The sequence below is a fragment of the Vombatus ursinus genome, unplaced genomic scaffold (genome assembly GCF_900497805.2).
Source record: "Vombatus ursinus unplaced genomic scaffold, bare-nosed wombat genome assembly UNPS02014777.1, whole genome shotgun sequence".
NCBI lineage: Eukaryota > Metazoa > Chordata > Mammalia > Diprotodontia > Vombatidae > Vombatus > Vombatus ursinus.
In genome coordinates this window covers 1,703,277-1,720,583 of record NW_020954555.1, presented here as the reverse complement: position 1 = coordinate 1,720,583, position 17,307 = coordinate 1,703,277, and the positions used below count along the sequence as shown (strand labels likewise).

The 17,307-nt window shown below is 50.2% G+C and overlaps 1 protein-coding gene across 3 annotated transcripts in view; it reads right to left on the bottom strand.

Annotated features, from left to right (window-relative positions):
* The window catches only part of RPS6KA1 (ribosomal protein S6 kinase A1), a 66,225-nt gene that overhangs the window by 18,917 nt on the left and 30,001 nt on the right, over positions 1–17,307 (bottom strand). For all 3 annotated transcript variants that reach the window (XM_027864885.1, XM_027864887.1, XM_027864886.1), the window contains 14 exons: positions 16,608–16,724; positions 16,184–16,265; positions 13,908–13,988; positions 13,130–13,209; positions 12,615–12,721; positions 10,174–10,211; positions 9,915–10,057; positions 8,208–8,278; positions 7,179–7,267; positions 5,312–5,376; positions 4,258–4,360; positions 1,737–1,867; positions 512–637; positions 171–260 (listed from right to left, as the gene is read on the bottom strand). In XM_027864885.1, coding sequence (XP_027720686.1) covers positions 171–260; positions 512–637; positions 1,737–1,867; positions 4,258–4,360; positions 5,312–5,376; positions 7,179–7,267; positions 8,208–8,278; positions 9,915–10,057; positions 10,174–10,211; positions 12,615–12,721; positions 13,130–13,209; positions 13,908–13,988; positions 16,184–16,265; positions 16,608–16,724 — 1,323 coding nt within the window. The remainder of the gene's footprint in view (positions 1–170; positions 261–511; positions 638–1,736; positions 1,868–4,257; positions 4,361–5,311; positions 5,377–7,178; positions 7,268–8,207; positions 8,279–9,914; positions 10,058–10,173; positions 10,212–12,614; positions 12,722–13,129; positions 13,210–13,907; positions 13,989–16,183; positions 16,266–16,607; positions 16,725–17,307) is intronic.

Below are 17,307 nucleotides of genomic sequence, written 5' to 3'. Positions count from 1 at the left end.
TATTTTCTCATCTGTAAAATGGAGGCCGTGACTTAAGAGAAGCCCTTAACCAAGCGAGCGTGGGAGCTTGGGTGCCGCTGCGGCTCGGCCCCTGTCCACAGGCAACCACCCTCCTTTGCTCTGCAGCCTCTTCTCCTTGAATCTCCCTGCTTCCTATCCCCCCTACTCACATCTTTCAGGGTGATGATGTTGGGGTGCTGGCCATAGCGCAGAAGGATCTCTATCTCCTCTGAGGGGTCCCTCTTGCTCTTGTCGATGACCTGGGAGAGAAGAAAGAAGGAAGAGTGGGAGGAGATGGGGATGGAAGCCAGACCACTAGGAGAGGGGTAATGGGAAGGGCCAAAGGTAGAAGGTTCATGTATCCCCTGGGGTGCTGAGCCTACACCCCAGGGGCTGGTGTTGAGTGGAGGAGTTAATCCCAGGGCTAACTAACCACCTCCCCCCCTCCCAGCTGTAGCCATCCTCAGTGCAGGAATACTGGGGGAAGGGGGTGCTAGAGGGTGATCCCCACCTTGACCGCATACTCCATGTTGGTGGCCTTGTGGATACAGCGCTTACACACGGAGTAAGAGCCAACTCCAATGGTCTCCTTCACGATGTAGCCATCGCTGAAAACCAAGCTTTTCCCATGAAGTTGCTGGGGAATGGGCAGGGAGGAGATAAGAAGAGAAGTTTCAGAGAGTGGCCCCCTCACTCTTTCCCCTTCCAGTCCCAACCTTCAGGTGGTTCTCTCTCAAAGCTTTGGCAGGAAGAGGTGGGGAGCCCAGAACTATCAATGGTGCCACTAAGGATTCACATGCAAGAACATGGATCCATCCCCAGAGAAGAAAGTGCTAAGTCAGGTGTTGGGTAAGAACATCAGGGCTCTAAGTGTTCAGGGCATGTGCCAAGGCTGTCATCAGCACGGTCGGGTGCCTTCTCATCTAGGAGTGAGACTCTGCTATCCAAGTGAAGGGTAGAGCAGAAAGACCGATGAACCAGGAATCATGAGACGTAGGCTTCTGTCCTTGGTTCTACTGCTCATTCCCTGTGTGACTTCAGTTCCCTCATCTGTCCAATGGGGACGAGAATCCTCGCCCTGTCTACCTCAGGGGAATATCGTGAGCCTCTGAGACACTAGATAGACGTGAAACAACTCTGAATAATACAAAGTCCTATAGAGATGCAATAACAAGTATCACTACTATCAGCATAAAGGAAGAACTAATACCTAGGATGGTCTAAAAGTGGACTGGCCTGCCTCTGTAGAGGGAGTGAGTTCTACACCACTGGAAGTATTTAAGGAAAGACTGGATGACCACCTGTTGGGTCTCCTGTTCACAGAGTTCACTGCGATGTTGTTAGTGAGGGGAACTCGCTTCACCCACGCAGACTGGCATCTTCTCTATGACTTGAGGGCTGCTTAGAGCCCTGAGAGGCTGACGCCCAAAGTGGAGCATCCAGCAGAGGTCAGAGGTGGTCAGCCTCCAAGGCCAACTGTCCAGCTACTACACTTTACTGTTCACTTGACGACCTCTCGGGTCTCCTCCGGCTCTGAGCTATAATTAGGCCTACCACTCCTGGTGCTCGCCCTGGGGGGCCCTGATGCCTCTTACGTTCCAGGTATGCCCCTAGCAACAAGCTTTGGCCTTGTTCTGGCCAAACTCCCCAGAGGACCAGGCAACCGTTCTGATCCAGCCCTGGTCTTCAGAGGCTGGGTGGAAAGTCTCCACCAGGACTAGCCTTAGGTCTCATACCTGGACCACTGAGTGCAGCGGGGCCTGTGGGGCTCGGACTTTGCCATCATCATCCATCAGACCTGTAGCCACAAAGCTGAAGCCCCGGAAGAGCTGGTGGGCCCCAGCGCTGGGGGGGATGCCCGGGGAGTCTAGGAGAGAAAGAAGGGAACATTGAACACCCAAAGCTATAGAGCAGATAAGGCCCATCTGCCTCCTTCCCTCTCCCCGGTGAGGCCAAATGCCAGAGTCCCCTGGACCCACAGAGGCAACAAGGAATAACAGAAGAGCCAGCTTTATTATTTATGACCTGTGTGACCTTAGGCAAATTACTTAAGGTCTCTGAGCCTGTTTCCTTAACTAGAAAATGGAGATAATATTTGTCACAAGATAATTGTGAGGATTAAATGAGGGAATGTGGGGAAGTGATTTGTACCTGCAAAGCCCCAAAGAGTGTGAGTTGCAAGGATTTTGTCCTTGCCAATGCAACAACCCCAAGGACATAGCCACAGCGCAGAAATGAGGCTGGGGAATTGTCACTTCAGAACACTGCTTCTCATGGGAAAGGTGGTGGAATATAGGAGTGGAATGAGGCATACATGATCTGACATGGGCAAAGTTTCAATTGTTTTTTTTTCTTCAGTTTATTTTGCTTAATTGATCTTTTGTTACCAGGGAGGGTTCTATGTGGGGTGAGGGGGGGGAGAGGAGTCACTGAGAAATGACCTTGATTTTTTTTTAATGGACAAAAAAACATTTTAAAATGTTTTTTTTTTAATTTTTATGTTTTAAAAAATCTTTTAAGATTTTTTGAAAAAGAAGTAAGATGGCTAATATGGAAATACGTTTTACATGATTGCACATACATAACCTATGTCAAATTGCTTACCATCTTGGGGAGGAGGGGCACAAGGAGGGAGGGAGAAAATTTGGAACTCAAAATTTTATTAAAAAAAAGAATGTTAAAAATTGTCTTTGCATGTAATTGGAAAATAAAACATTTTTATTTAAAAAAAATTAAAAGAAATGAGAACATTAACAAAATTTTTTTTAAATGCACAAAAGAACTAAGTCCAGAAGAGGGCACAAATTCCATTACTACATTGTAAAATTTACTCTTTCTTTAAAAACAAACTCTATATAAACAGTTCTAATTTTTCATCTATCCTCTTCTTTCTAAAAACGAAATGCTTATGTTTGTTGATGGTTAAGTTCACAAAAAAAAGGGGAAATCTTTTAAAAGAGAAATTAATTTGGGCTGAGGAGAAAGCAGGTCCTGGGCTCTCAGCAAGGGAAGCTACATTCCCCATCATCGGACCACTGCCCCACTGTTACCTGGGAGCTGGGATGGGGTAGGCATGCCCAAGCCCATTCATGTCCCTCCTCCTCCAAAATTCACCAGGCCCACAAAGCCTGCCCTGACTAGCCCCTCCCTACAGTGATCACTCCTTCCCCAGGCAGCTTCATTCAGACTGCCTGATGCAGGCTCAGAATCATGGAACTGGGGGTTGGGGGTGGGGTGGGTGGGGATCTCAGAGCACAGGCTGGGAGCTGAATGAGGCTGTGCAATGCAATAGAGAGGAACAAAAAAAGAGAGGCTTTGGCTCTTCTACTTCTTAGCTGTGTGACTCTGGGCAAGTCACCTCTCCCTGGGCCTCAGTTTCCTCATCTGTAAAATGGGGTGAGGGTTGGCCTGGATCAGGAATTCTTCACCTGGGGTTCACAAACTTGGTATTTTAAAAAATTCATTTTGATAACGATTTCAACTGAGTTGGTTTTCTTTGTTATCCTGTGTATTTTATTTTATGCATTTTGAAAAATGATTCTGAGAAGGGGCTTCCTCAGATGATCCGAGGGATCCAGGACACACAGCAAAGTTAAGGATTCCTGATCTATATGGTCTTGAAGGTCCCTTTCCAGATCTAAATCTATGATCATTTTACAGACAAGGAAACTGAGTCACAGAGAGATGAAATGGTTTGCTCAGGATCACAGAGCTAAGAAGCATCAGAATCATAGATTCAAAGTGATGAGGAATCTTAGAGACCAACTGGTCCAACATCTTCCTTTTATAAATGAGGAAACTGAGGCCCTCAGTGACGTGACCAACGGCAGACTCCAGGGACTGGTGTCCTCTCCCCTCTCTGGGCCTCATGTTCTTCATCTCTCAAAAGAGAGTGTAACACATACTACGTGGCCTCCTCAGGGGTCCCAGGGGTCCCAGGGGTTCCAGAGGCTCTCACCTCCTTCCTCCCCCTCCTTCTCCCTTCAGGACCTACGGTGGAGAAGGAACTCGGTCCAAGGGCCACCTTCTACATGAAGCCCTACTTGATCTACGGCTAGCACCATCCGCATTCGGATCACCTCGTTTGTGTCTGTTGCCCACATTTTGTGCATAGCCACCTAGGTACACGCTCCATTCTCATCCAACAATGTAATTTCCTTGAGTGCAGGGGCTGTCTCTGGGTCACTCTGTGCTAGGCACATAGGGGGCTCCTCGTAACTACTTACTGCCTGACCGACATCCTGTTAATTTACCTACCCTTGGGGGTTCGGGAAGTGAACTCCGCGTCAAAGTAGAAGGTGTCATCGGGTTGGGCGACTGCAGGCTTGAAGGGGGGTTTGATCTCACGACGAAACAGTTTCTGGAAACACAGTCCCAGTCTGTCAGGTGGCCTTGGACACCCCACAGCCCAAAGCAGAGGAAGGGACAATGGCCCCATTCCCCTGGGGGGGGGGGTGCAGCTGCTCCACAGCCACAGGGAGGTCTGGGAACCTGGGCAGTATCTGCCACTCCCAGATGGACCAGGAGGCACCTATCTTCTCCCTAACCTCGATGCCCAAGGGCCAGAAAGGGGGAGGGGCTCTGCAGGGCAGCGGAAAGAGGAGCTGGGGTCAAATCCTGGCTCTTGCCTCTTCTAACCTGTGGGGCCGTGAGCAAGCTATTTCTCTGGGCCTCAGTTTCCTCTTCTGTAAAATGAGGGAGTTAGACTAGATGGCCTCCAATTTAAAATCTGTGGTCACGCGGTTCAGAGCCTGCCGGATTCTTCCTGCCACCCTACAACAGGGTTGTGAACCTGTGGTTCAGAGGGGTCACGGAGGCCAGCCTCCTGCGGCACCTTGCTCTGACCACGTGGATACCAAATCCCCAGCCTCTGGGCTGCTGAGGGCCAGAGATCTCCGGGCCCATCTTCACACTGCCCCACAGCAAGGCAGGATTTCAGGGGCTGCTGAGACCACTCCCCCATCTCCAGGGCCCCTGTCATGAGCTTGGGGCTGCTGGCTGTGATGTGAAGTTCTTCCCCAGAGCCTCCCCACCAAGGGCCCCCGGACTCTTGGATAAAGAGGGCAGGAAGCAGCCTAAGAAGAGATGGCTTTAAATCTATCGATTGTGGGAGGGCGAGGAATAGGGGAAGGCATTTGGGGAGGCACTCAGAGCCCCACCAGGGACTTTACTAGATAGAAATCTTTCTTCTTCCCTGCCCTACCTCCCACCCTCAAATTTTCCCAGGGCAGTCCAGGGAAGGTGAAGTCAGGGGTGCACCATGGGGGAGGAGGAGACGGAAAGCAGCTGGGGGTGGGGAAGGACAACTCACGTTCCAGTCTATGGTAGAATAGAAGACGTGCCTCTTAATCTCTTCAGCGCCATCAGTACCAGAGCCTGAAATATTAACATCATTACTCTGCTGTGCGCATGAGTATTTTATCTTCTTAAGCCTAGACAGATGTCCTTGCTGTGGCATGGAGGTAAGCCTGGCCCCAAAGGCTCCATGAGTTCTGGTGAGTTCTATGCAGCTGTGAGAGCATCCAGCACGGGCCCACCCGGTGATGAGCCCCCAGCTCTGCTCTCTGGGGACCAGCAGGGCTGAGGTCAGGTCACAGCCAGAAGGCTGGTATTCAATGCCCTTTGCAGTCTGGCTCTGGCCTCTCTTCCGGGTTGATTACACATTACTTAAGCTCTCTACTTCAAGCAAACTGTCCTTCTCAGGGTTCCCTGAACACAGTACTTGATCTCCTGCTTCTGCACCTTTAACTGGCGGTCCCCCCTGCCTGGAATGCACTCCTTCCTCACTGCTATCTCTTAGCATCTTACAAGGCTTTGCTCACGGACCACCTCCTATGGGAAACCTTCCGAGGTCCCCTTGGTTAGTGGCCCTATCTCCTGCCTCCTTAAATTATCACATTTATACCTGTTTATATCTGTTAAATCCACTTTCTGTCACCTCCGACTCAAGAGGAGGGACTGTTTTTCATCTTGTCTTTATGTACTCAGAGCCTGGTATACAGCAGGCACTTAATAAATACTTATTGGATTGGATAAACTATGGGGATGGACAGACAGTGGATAAAAGGAAGTCCTGAAGTATGGTCCTCTTTGGCTCTCTAGCACTGGTGGACAGCAGGTGGGATTTATCATCTCGGGTTTTTTTAAAGAAGGAAGCTGAAGATCAGAGAGGTTAAGTGACTGGCTCCAAATTGCACAGCAGAGGTAAGTGGCTGCTACCTCCTGCCCTCAGCCTCCAGGGGTCCTGGGGCTCACTGTCCAGAGGCCTCTCCTCCCTGCTCCTATCACCCTGGGTACTGTTCTCTGGCCCTGGTGAGACAACATCTTCTACGGCTATCCCTGACCCCAGACAAGAGCTGAATTTGGTAGAGTAAAAAAAAAGCACTGAATTTGGCAATCAAAAGATCTGAGTCTGAGTCCCATCCTAACAAGGTGACCTTGAGCAAGTCATTTCCCTTTACTGGGGCTTCTACTGACTCAGCCGGCAAACGAGGGGGCCAGACTAGGGAGTGTGACCTCACGGACAGAATGCTGGACTTGGAATCAGGAAAATCTGAGTTCGAATCTCGCCTCAGACACTGGCCAGTTGTATGACCCTGTGCAAGTCAATTTTAACATATCTGAGCCTCAGTTTTCTTATCTATAAAATGGGGACAATGATAGCACCATCTTCCCCATCTTGGGGCTGTGTATGCAAAATGCTTTGCAAACCCTAAAATGCCATGTAAAGTGTGATTCATCTCATTCTCCTCATCTTTTCTCATGATGTTCAGATTGATATGGTCCTGGGCCCAGTCTTATTATTATTACTATTATTTCAAAGGTCTGACATGCTGTGACCCTCAAACTGGCTGAGCTGCTGCAGGGACCAAAGGCCTCAGTCTTGGGGCTACACCTAGGACACGGGGGGGGGGGGGGAGTGTGGATGTTGCTGCCCCACAATCCCCACTGCTGGCAAACTGAGCCCAAGGCTGTGAATGGGCACCCAGGAATCGTGACTGCCTTCATGCAGGCGGCAGTTGTCTTCTCCCGGCTCAGAGGACAATGCCCTCCTTTCAGGCTGAGCCGGGAGGGGAGGGAGGGGTGGGGCTCTGACCTGGCCTGGCCTGCGCAGGACCCATCTCCCCACCGCTACAACACACCCTCCCCTACGCTGCCCCTCGGGGACAGGACATTACCCAGCCTGTTGGCAGGATTCCTCTTGAACAGGGCTCGAAGGAGGCTTTGTGCTTCGGTGCTCAGAAACTGGGGCATGCCCAGCTTTGCCCTGAAAAACAATGACAGGGCATCGTCAGGGCTGGGGCAGGAGGGTTCCCCGCTCCCTGGGCTGGCTGGCCTGCGCTTCCTGCGCCTTTGGCCCTTCATCCGTCTAGGCTGGTCCCATGTCATTCTCTGCATGGCTATGTCCAAACCACCAGGAGGTGCGTGGGGAGGCCACTGGGAGTCATGAGGAGCAAGAGAGGAGAGAGGTGGAAGGGAAAGGCTCCCAGGGATGGAGCCTGGACGGGGAATCGGGGGGCTCAGTCATTAGCTCATTGGGTGACCTGGCAGAAGCTACTTACCTTCTGTTCCCTTATCTATAAAGAAAAGGAGTTGGACTAAAGAACCTGTTAAATTCCCTTCCAGGTCTAACCTTCTGCGTTCTAATGTGCTGTGACATTCTGTGTTCTAAGGCCTCTCCCAGCTCTCACATTCTGTGTTCTAAAGGCCCTCCCAGCTCTGACATTCTGTGTTCTAAAGGCCCTCCCAGTTCTGACATCCTAGGTTCTAAGGACCCTCCCAGATCTGACATTCTGTGTTCTAAGGGCCCTCCCAGCTCTGACATTCTGTGTTTTAAGGGCCCTCCCAGCTCTGACATTCTGTGTTCTAAGGGCCCTCCCAGCTCCGACATCCTGTGTTCTAAGGGCCCTCCCAGCTCTCACATTCTGTGTTCTAAGGCCCCTCCCAGCTCTGACATTCTGTGCTTTCATATTCTGTGTTCTAAGGGTCCTCCCAGTTCTGGCATTCCATGTTCTAAGGGCCCTCCCAGCTCTGACATTCTGTGCTTTCATATTCTGTGTTCTAAGAGCCCTCCCAGCTCTGACATTCTGTGTTCTAAGGTCCTCCCAGTGCTGACATTCCATGTTTTAACGCCCTTTCAGCTCTGACATCCCCTGTTCTAAGCTTCTCCTAGCTTAGACAGTCTGTATCTCCTGGGGGATGCTCACTTGAGAATCAGTGTCATGGTCTCCTTCCGGTCTTTCCCCTGAAAGGGCAGGGAGCCCGTTAGCATCTCAAACTGTAGAAAACAAGGGACACATTCAGACTGGTGCCAGACCCTGGGTTCCCGCCTTCATATCCACCCACCGTGGTCATTCCCTGGATTCAAGGCATTCTTTCCCTCCTTGGTGGTCCTCCTCTGGAGCCCACCACCAGCCCCTCCATGCTAGGCCTCTGGACTCAGTGTCCAAGGAGGGCTCAGTCTCTTGCCTCTCGACACCTCCTGTCCTTCCACACACACCCACCCCCCATTCTGGGTGGCCACTGAAATGAGTCCCAACCACTCCAGGGACCTGCTGCCCGGGGCTGGCAACACTTGTGCTTACCAATCCCGCCCCCTCTCTCACTCCCCACCCCAGTTTTTTGACCTCTGAGGCCAGCTCCGAGACCACTAGGTGGCAGCACCAGCACTGCCCGGCGGGGCTGCCCCTGGACAGCAAAGGTCACAAGTCTCTCTTTGCCTCCAACTTGTTGTTTGACCTTGGGAAAGTCATCCCTACTCCCTGAATCTCATTTTTCTCCTTTTTAAAATGAGGAGGTTTTGAGATGAGAAGATACATCTCCCTCCTTCCATTTATGATGGAGAGTGGGGGGTGGGAGGGCTGGGGGTCTGGGTGCAAAACGCGGTTGATTTGCTGAATTGTTTCATTGTTTGCTTTCTGCTTCATTGTTCTCTTTCTGCTTAATTTTTGTTAGGAGGGATGGCTCATTGGGCAGGGGAGAAAAGAAGGATAGATTTAGAAACAGAGGTGGTGTTTAAAAAAAAAGCCAAAAGATAGCAAAACAAACTAAGGCCGGGATGTGAGTGGGCTGAGCACTGGACAGAGAGACAAGTTCTTGCTCAGCCACTAATTGTATGACCGTGGGCTAGTCACAACCTCTTTGGGCCTCAGCTTTCTCATCTGTAAAATGAGGTTAGCAACCACAAACACTTAGAGCTTACCATGCACTGGGCACTGTCTTAAGCACTTTACAATTACCATCTCGTTGAATCCTCACAATAACCCTAGGAGGTAGGTGCTATTATCTCCATTTCACAGATGAAGAAACTGAGGCAAACAAGGTGGAGTGACTTGCCCAAGATCACACAGCTAGTAAGTGTCTGAAACTGGATTTGAACTCAAACCTTCCTTAACTCCGGGCCTGGCACTCTATCCAAATAGCACCTACCTCCCAAGGGATGGTGCGAGGATCAAATGAGTTAACACATGTTGAGAACCTTAATGTACTACATAAATGCCAGCTATTATCATTATTGCTTAAAAAGTAAGATAAGTTCAGAACTTCCTGACCTTTTTTTTCTGTTCCCCATGCCCTCTGACTTTCGGTAATCCTTCCTATGCCTCCTAGTCAATAGGGGCATGGTGGAAATAAATCCTAGAGTTTATTCTGCACGTAAGAAATAAAATGAAGCGATTCACTGGATTCTTGGTTAAACATCCGTAGCAGGGTGAGGTTGTATAAATCAATTTAAACAGAATTTTGTGATTCAAAAAACCAAATCAAAATATTCCCTCTACCCTTGGGGAGGTGGCCTGGGTTGGGCACCCGGGGGACAGGTAGTCGTTCAGGGTCCTGGCAGCTCCACCAGCTGACGCTCAGTGGCCCTGTCCGGCCCCCACGTTATTAAGGCATCCCCCGCCTGGCGCTCTCACCATCAGCACCCCGTAGGACCACCAGTCGGCGCTGTGGGTGTGGCCCTGGCGGTTGACAACTTCAGGCGCCATGTACTCCACGGTCCCACAGAAGGAGTAGGCTTTCTTCTCATGGTCGATGGCCTCCTTGCTCAGGCCAAAATCTGCAACCAGGAGAGGCAGGGAGGCTGAGTTAGCATTACCGCCCCGAGACTCGGGGAGAGCTTCCCACCAAACCCCAGAGGCACCCCCGAACATGGCCAAGGCTGGGGCCCCTTACCTGTGAGTTTGATATGTCCTTCTTCATCCAGAAGGATGCTGCAAGGATGGGGGAGAGGGGGAGGGGGACAAGTCAGTACCAGAAGCAGCAGGAACCCTGAATTCTGCCAGCCCCCAGCTATAACTCCCAAGATTACAGATCTCCAGCTAGAAGAGATCTCAGATGCCATCAAGTCATTCTGATTTTTTTGGGGGGGGGGGTGAGGCAATTGGGGTTAAGTGACTTGCCCAGGGTCACACAGCTAGTGCATGTTATGTGTCTGAGGTCAAATCTGCACTCAGGTCCTTCTGACTTCAGGGTCGGTGCTCTATCTACTGTGCCACCCAGCTGCTCCTGATTTTCTGAAAATGTTATTTTTGGGGCAGCTAGGTGGTGCAGTAGATAGAGCACCAGCCCTGGGGTCAAGAAGGATCTGATACTTACTAGCTGCGTGATCCTGGGCAAGTCACTTAACCCCGATTGCTTCCCCAAAAGAATGAGTTTTATTGAAAGTTTTTGTTCTTATGTTACTTTCATTTTTTTTCCGGGTTCTAAATTCAACTTTATTACATTTTCAGTTCCTGAATCTCTCCTTCCTCCTCTCACTGAGAAGGCAGAAAAACAAAACCCATGACAAATACACATAGCCACATAAAACAAACGTCTGCATTAGTCATCTCTCTCCTTTTACAGATAAGGAAACTGAGGCCCAGGGAGATGAGGGGAGCTGCAGAAGCCTACAGTAAGCATCAGAAGTGGGATTGGAACCCAGGTGCTCTGACTTGAGCATCAATGCTCTGTCTCTGTCTCACACAAGGCTTCTCCACCTTTGCGCTCCAGCTGGACTAGACCACTCAGGGCTCCCCATCCAGAGGATTTTGCTCAAGCCGCTCCCTGGGCCAGTGCCCTCACCCCTCCTGCTTCCTCTCTGCCCATCCTTAACAGCCCAACCCAAGTGCCACCTCCTCCAGGAAGCTACCCTGATCCCTTCAGGAGGCACCAGGTCCTTCCCACCCTGAATTTCATCAAACACTTTGCCTGCAGCTTCTCTACTGGTTAATGTTCATAACGACTGTGATGCAGCTTATTTCACTCGTAAGCTCTATGAAGGCAAGGGAAGGAAAAAGGGGAAGCAGCTTGCTCAGCTCCAGCATAAAGAAGAAAATTAAGTATAATGTGCCTTGAGATCCTTAAGACTCAAAGGAATGAGGAGCACCTTGAACCATCTTCAGATTTCACTCTAGAACCACGGTGGTCCCTTGAGGGATGAATGGGGGAGGAGGGGCATCAGTCACTTCCCCTCTCGTCTCCTTTGCTCTGACCTCCCAATAGGAATGCGCTAGCTGCTAGGCTCCCCTTGGCTTCCTGCTCTCCTCAGCCATTGTCTCTGTATCCAAAGCTACCTTTCCTCTTCACTTCCCCAATCAGATATCTTCCTCTGAAGGATTTAGCATGGTATAGACTCAGGTTCAGGGATAGCTAGGTGGCACAGTGGATACAGCACTGGGCCTGGAGATCAGAAGACCTGAGTTCCAATCTGGCCTTACTAGACACTTCTTAGCTGGGTGACCTTGGGCAAGTCACTTAACCCTGCTTGCCTCAGTTTCCTCATCTATAAAATGATCGGGAGGAAGAAATGGCAAACCACTCCAGTATTTCTGCCAAGAAAACCCCAAATGGGGTCATGAAGAGTTGGACACAAGATTCAGGTTCAAATTTCACCTCTCCCTTTTACTACCTATGTGACCCCGGGTAAATCATTTCATTTAAGACTCAGTTTCCTCGCCTGTAAAATGAGACAGCCTTGGAGATCTTTTCCAGTTATCAATCTATACTCCCCTGGTGCTTTTTTGCCCAGTTAACTTAGAAGATACACTAATTCAAACTGAAGTGTCAATGACTTAATCATTAATTAATTAAATTCCTTAATCATTATCATTATCATCAACAAGCATTTATTAAGTGTCTAAAGTGTTCCATGATATACCCCTCCCAGAGGTACATCTGAACATATTAAATAATTAAGGAATGCAGAATATTATGACAAAGGTTAGAACTAAGCTGGACCTTAGAGTTCGGTCCACTTTAATTTTAACAAGGAGAGAACTTAGATCCAGAAAGGTTATGATACTTTGTTTCAGGTCCCACAGTAAATTAGTGACAGAGCTAAAGAAGAATTCAGGCCCCAGTCCCAGGCTCTTTTCATAACCTCACACTGACTCTTCCCATATAAAAAAAAGAAAAAAAAAATTAAAAAAAAAAAAGAGTCTGGAGAGGGCAATGCTTAGCCCAAAGGAATGGCTCGTTAATGGTGGAATTTCAGGCACTGTGCTGGTGACAAGTTGAGGAAGAGACTACTTGGGGGCCATACTGGAAATGCAAAGACTGAAATCTGGCTCAAGTACGGGGCTGATCTGCTCACAGGAGGTGCCAGTCCCCATCTTCAGCCATCCCACACATACTTTTCGGGCTTGAGGTCTCGGTAAATGATCCCCAGTTTGTGCAGGTGATCCAGGCCCAGAGCCAGCTCAGCCAGGTAGAACTTCACATCTTCTTCTGTGAACATGACCTGGGGATGGACAGGGGCAGTAGGCTCCAGTACCCACAATGCTCAGCTTCTCCGAGCCCACCCCCGCCAAGCCCAAGAGCAAGGTCAGGCGAGCTCCGGGGGCAGAAAACTGAGCCAACCCACCTCTCCCAACAGAAGGGGCATTTCCCTCCTTAGCCGCCCTGGACTCTGGGACACCATCATTCTTGGGAGAGGCAGCAGCTTCTGAGGGGTACTTCAGGTCCCTCTTCTGCACTCCCCAACCATTCTTGGCCCCCTTAAAGGCCTGGTCATTGAGGCCTCCAGCTGAGGCTCCCCTGGGGGTTCCCCTAACTCCCCCTCTTCTCTCTTCACGCACCTGTACAAGGCACAGGCTCTCAGACTGGCAGAATTGCCTAGAGCGCCGGGGCCAGACGGGAAGATACTCACCTCTTTGGAGAGTCGTGTGAAGAGGTCCCCTCCCCGGAGAAAGTCCAGGATGAGATAGAGCTTCCCCTCTGTCTGGAAGGCTGAGGCAGAGGGAACAGGGGTCGTGGGCTGCATGCCACTGCCCCTGGGGCGGACAGCTTGGGAGGACCTGGAGGTGGGCATACATAGCCTCCCTCTGGCCAGTGGAGCTAGGGGCTGGGGGGCTAGGAAGAATGGGCAGTGCCCACTAAGCCAGGCTGGATGTTGTGACAACCAAGAAAACCTCTGTGGAGGCAGGCAGGCAGGCAACAAACATTTATGAAGCACCAACTATGTGCCCAGCACTGTGCTAAGCTCTGGGGATACAAAAAGAGGCAAAAGCCAGTCCAGGCAAAAGTCAAGGACTTACAATTTAATGAGGCAGTGTGGAGTGTGACTAATTCTTTCTTATTAGGGGGAGGAGGCTGCCTGACCCCCTGAGGCAGAGAGAGATACACATAGGAGGACAATATGCCACTGTATCCCTACTTGGGATAGAGACTGAACTCTCTGGTTCCCCACTCCCACCCTCCCCACCCCCCCACCCCACCCCGGGCAGTCAAGGGTTGATCAAACATGGAAGTGAGTGTGTGTGTGTGTGTGTGTGTGTGTGTGTGTGTGTGTGTGTGTGTGTGTGTGTGTGTGCGCACCCGCACACACACCCAAGAGTTTGTCCTGGGAGAGGCCCTGGTCCACCAGAGGCTCCTGGAATGGCTCTTTGTCTACAGTAGAGGTAGGGAAGGGGTCGAGGGCTGCTCACCATAGTGAAGCTTTACCACAAATGGGTGGTTGACGTCAGCTAGGATGTCTCTCTCCATCTTCGTCCTGACTCGATCCCGAACTTTCAGGTGTGGGTAAAAGAGAGGCCAAGTCACTGAGTGTTCCCTTCCCGACCAGGAGGCTGAGGCTCAGGGCAGCCTCTCTTCCAGCTTTATACACTGTCTGCCCCATCCTTTCCCCTCTGACCTACCCAGTGCCCTTCCCAATTTTCCTGTCTATGAAATCACTCCATTTCACTTAGGTTTAAAACCCAGAGCCATCCTGCAGACCTCCAACCTCCCCAGAGCAGTTCTTCACTTTTTGTATGCTATGGAGCTCCCGAGCAGCCTGCTGAAGCCTAGGGACCCTTCATCATATTCGTAAATGATTAAAGGGACTGTTAAATTTAGGCTAGAAGTTAGTGAAAACAAAGCTGCCATTTTATCCTGTCCTGGTTCTTGGTACCCCTGAAATCTACCTATGTCCCCCTGGGAATCTCTCACAGTCATCCTTCTTCCTAGTCCTACAGCCATCAGCCTCCATCAGGACCTCATCACATCTCCCCTGAACAACACAATGAACCAGAGCCACTCTCCCTGGCTCTTGGGACTCTTCCCTCATTCATTCTCACAGACCATCAGACTCGTCCTCTTAATACACAGCTCAGAACACAAAATGAAGGGACTGGATTAAACTATGTCTACGTCCCTTCAGCTGTAACACTGTGTGTGCGCTCTTGTACTCTATGTTGTAAAGTTCCTCCCATATTGGACACTTGGTGTTCGAACGACTCCCCTGGTCCTTAGGGCCCTTCCCACTTCAGGAATCCTAAGTTCTAAGATCCCTTACAGCTCTGACATTCTGTGTTCTAAGTTCCCTCCCAGTTTCAACATCCCAGGTTCTAAGTAGGGGTAGGGAACCTGTGGCCTCAAGGCCACACATGGCCTTCTAAGTCCTTGGGTGTGGACTTTTGACTGAGTCCAAGTTTTACAGAACAAATTATTTTATTAAAGGGATTTGTTCTGTGAAGTTTAGATTAAGTCAAAGGGCTGCACTTGAAGACCTAGAGGGCCACATGTGGCCTTGAAGTCGTAGGTTCCCCATCCCTGTTCTAAGGTCTCTCTCAGCTCTGACATTCTCTGTTCTAAAATCTCTTCTAGTTCTGACATTCTATGTTCTAATGTTCTTCCCAGCTCTAACCTTCTGTGTTCTAAGATCTCTTCCTGCTCTGACATTCTACCTTCTAACATGCTATCAATCACTCAGTAAGTATTTACTAAGTATCAACTGCTTCCAGGCTGGTGCTAAACACTAGGATACAGAGACAAAAACTAAGCTAGACAGTCCCTGCCCTCAGGGAGCTTACAGTCAGTCTACTGGAGGAATGGAACGGGAGATAAGATATGTTTACAGAAAAATAAATACAGGATATATACAAAATAATTACAAATTTTAGGGCTGTGTGGTGCTAATAACTGGGGGAATCAGGGATAGGTCCCCTTTAGGAGATGGTCTGTGAGCTGAGCCTTGAAGGAAGTCGAGGGTTGCAAGAGACAGGGAGGGGGAGACTGAGGATACTGGGAACGAGGATGAGCCTCTGGAAAGGTGCTGAGATGAGAGGCGGCCTGATGGTCACTGCAGAGGGAGCCGCAAACAGGTCGGTTTGGTTGAAGCCTGGAGTTCATGAGAGACTGTGTGTAATAAGCTTAGAAAAACGTGCTCCTGAGCTAGGGTTGTGGCTGGCTTATCAGATGTGAGCGGCAGAGATGCCAGGTTAGGCCCTGTGAGGAAGGTAGTTTGTGGAACGGAGAGACTGGATTTGGGGAGACAAATGAGGAGGGTGCTACAGGTCCAGGAGCTGAATTAGGATGGGTAGGCTGGGACCAGAGAGAAGTGGATGGATGTGAAGGGATGTGGAGGCAGAATTGACAAGACAATTAACTAATCAGTTAATTTAAAAAATACCTCTTTCAGCTCTACCACTTTGGGATCCTGTGTTACTCTTCTTATCAAGAACATGAGATGGCTGCTTACTGCCTATTTCTGGTCCTGGCATTCAAGGCCCCACCCTACCCTATTCAGCCTTATCTCCCTCTGCTCACTCACATACATCCTCTAACTAGAGTGTCCTTAAGTCTGCCTCTAGAGATGGGCCCTATCTCTTCAGACTGAGGACTCTTCTAGGGTGGGGCTTTGTCTCTCCCATCAGAACAGGGTTTCCCAAGGGCTTTTGCCCTGGTTACCCAGAGCTAGCAGCTTGCCCGCCAGCCCCCTTACCTTTCAAGGTTGCTTTCTTTAGCACTTTCATGGCATAGAGGTGCCCATTGTCTGGGCGAGTGATCTTCCTCACCAGAAAGACCTATGGAACACGGGAGAAGAGAGTGTCAAGGACAGGAAAGGGAGGGGGAAAACGGAGACTAGGGGTAAAGAAGAGAGGGACCAGAAGGGCCATCACGAAGGGGAGACATTGGAAGCAGGAGGCTTTGGGGAGTCATTGGGGGGAGGGGCTGGAAGGACCAAAGCTAGGCCTAGAGCAATTTGAGAATTCTACCTTTGCCGGAGTAGGAGCCTGGTGCGGCCTTCCTCCCTCCCTCCCAGCCCCGACTTCAGCACTCAGATACCGTGAGCAACTGCCTGGCCACAGCTCCCAAGCCGCCGAGTGGCAGCAATGCCAGGGCCTCCTAACAGCCAGAATACTCACTTTGCCAAAGGAACCCTGGCCCAGGACCTTCAGGAGCTCAAACTGGGATGGGTCAGCCTTTTCTGAGCCCTCCTTGACATGGTGCGTAATAGAGATCTCTTTGACAATGCCTTCATCCTGGTGGTGGGGGAGAGAGAACTCAGTGATAGCTGCTGAATGGAGCTGGTACAATGGGCACGGTTCTGTTGTAGACTGAGCTAACATGATCCCTCATTCTAAGCCCCTTTCCACAAGGTCCAATCCTTAGGCAGACCAGGTATCCGCACAGAACTACAGAACGCGGCACCCTGGAGAGACTTCGGAAGATAGAATGTCAGAGCTGAGAGGGCCCTCAGAACGCAGAATGTCAGAGCCTGGAGGGCCCTTAGAACACAGAATGTCAGAGCCTGGAGGGCCCTTAGAACACAGAATGTCAGAGCCTGGAGGGCCCTTAGAACACAGAATGTCAGAGCTGGGAGGGATAACTATTTAGATCATGGAATTACAGATTTAGAACTGGAAGGGAATTCAGAGATCATCTAGTCCAACTCCCTAATTTTACAGATAAGGAAACTGAGGCCCAGACAAGGGCAGTGACCTCCCCAAGGTTGCACATTATTTCAGTGGCAGAGCCAATTCTGACTCCCAGGGCAGTTTTTTTCCATTATAACACGCCCAGGGCTCCTCCTAGGAGTTCAGGTAGGCACTGCCAGGTGGTTGC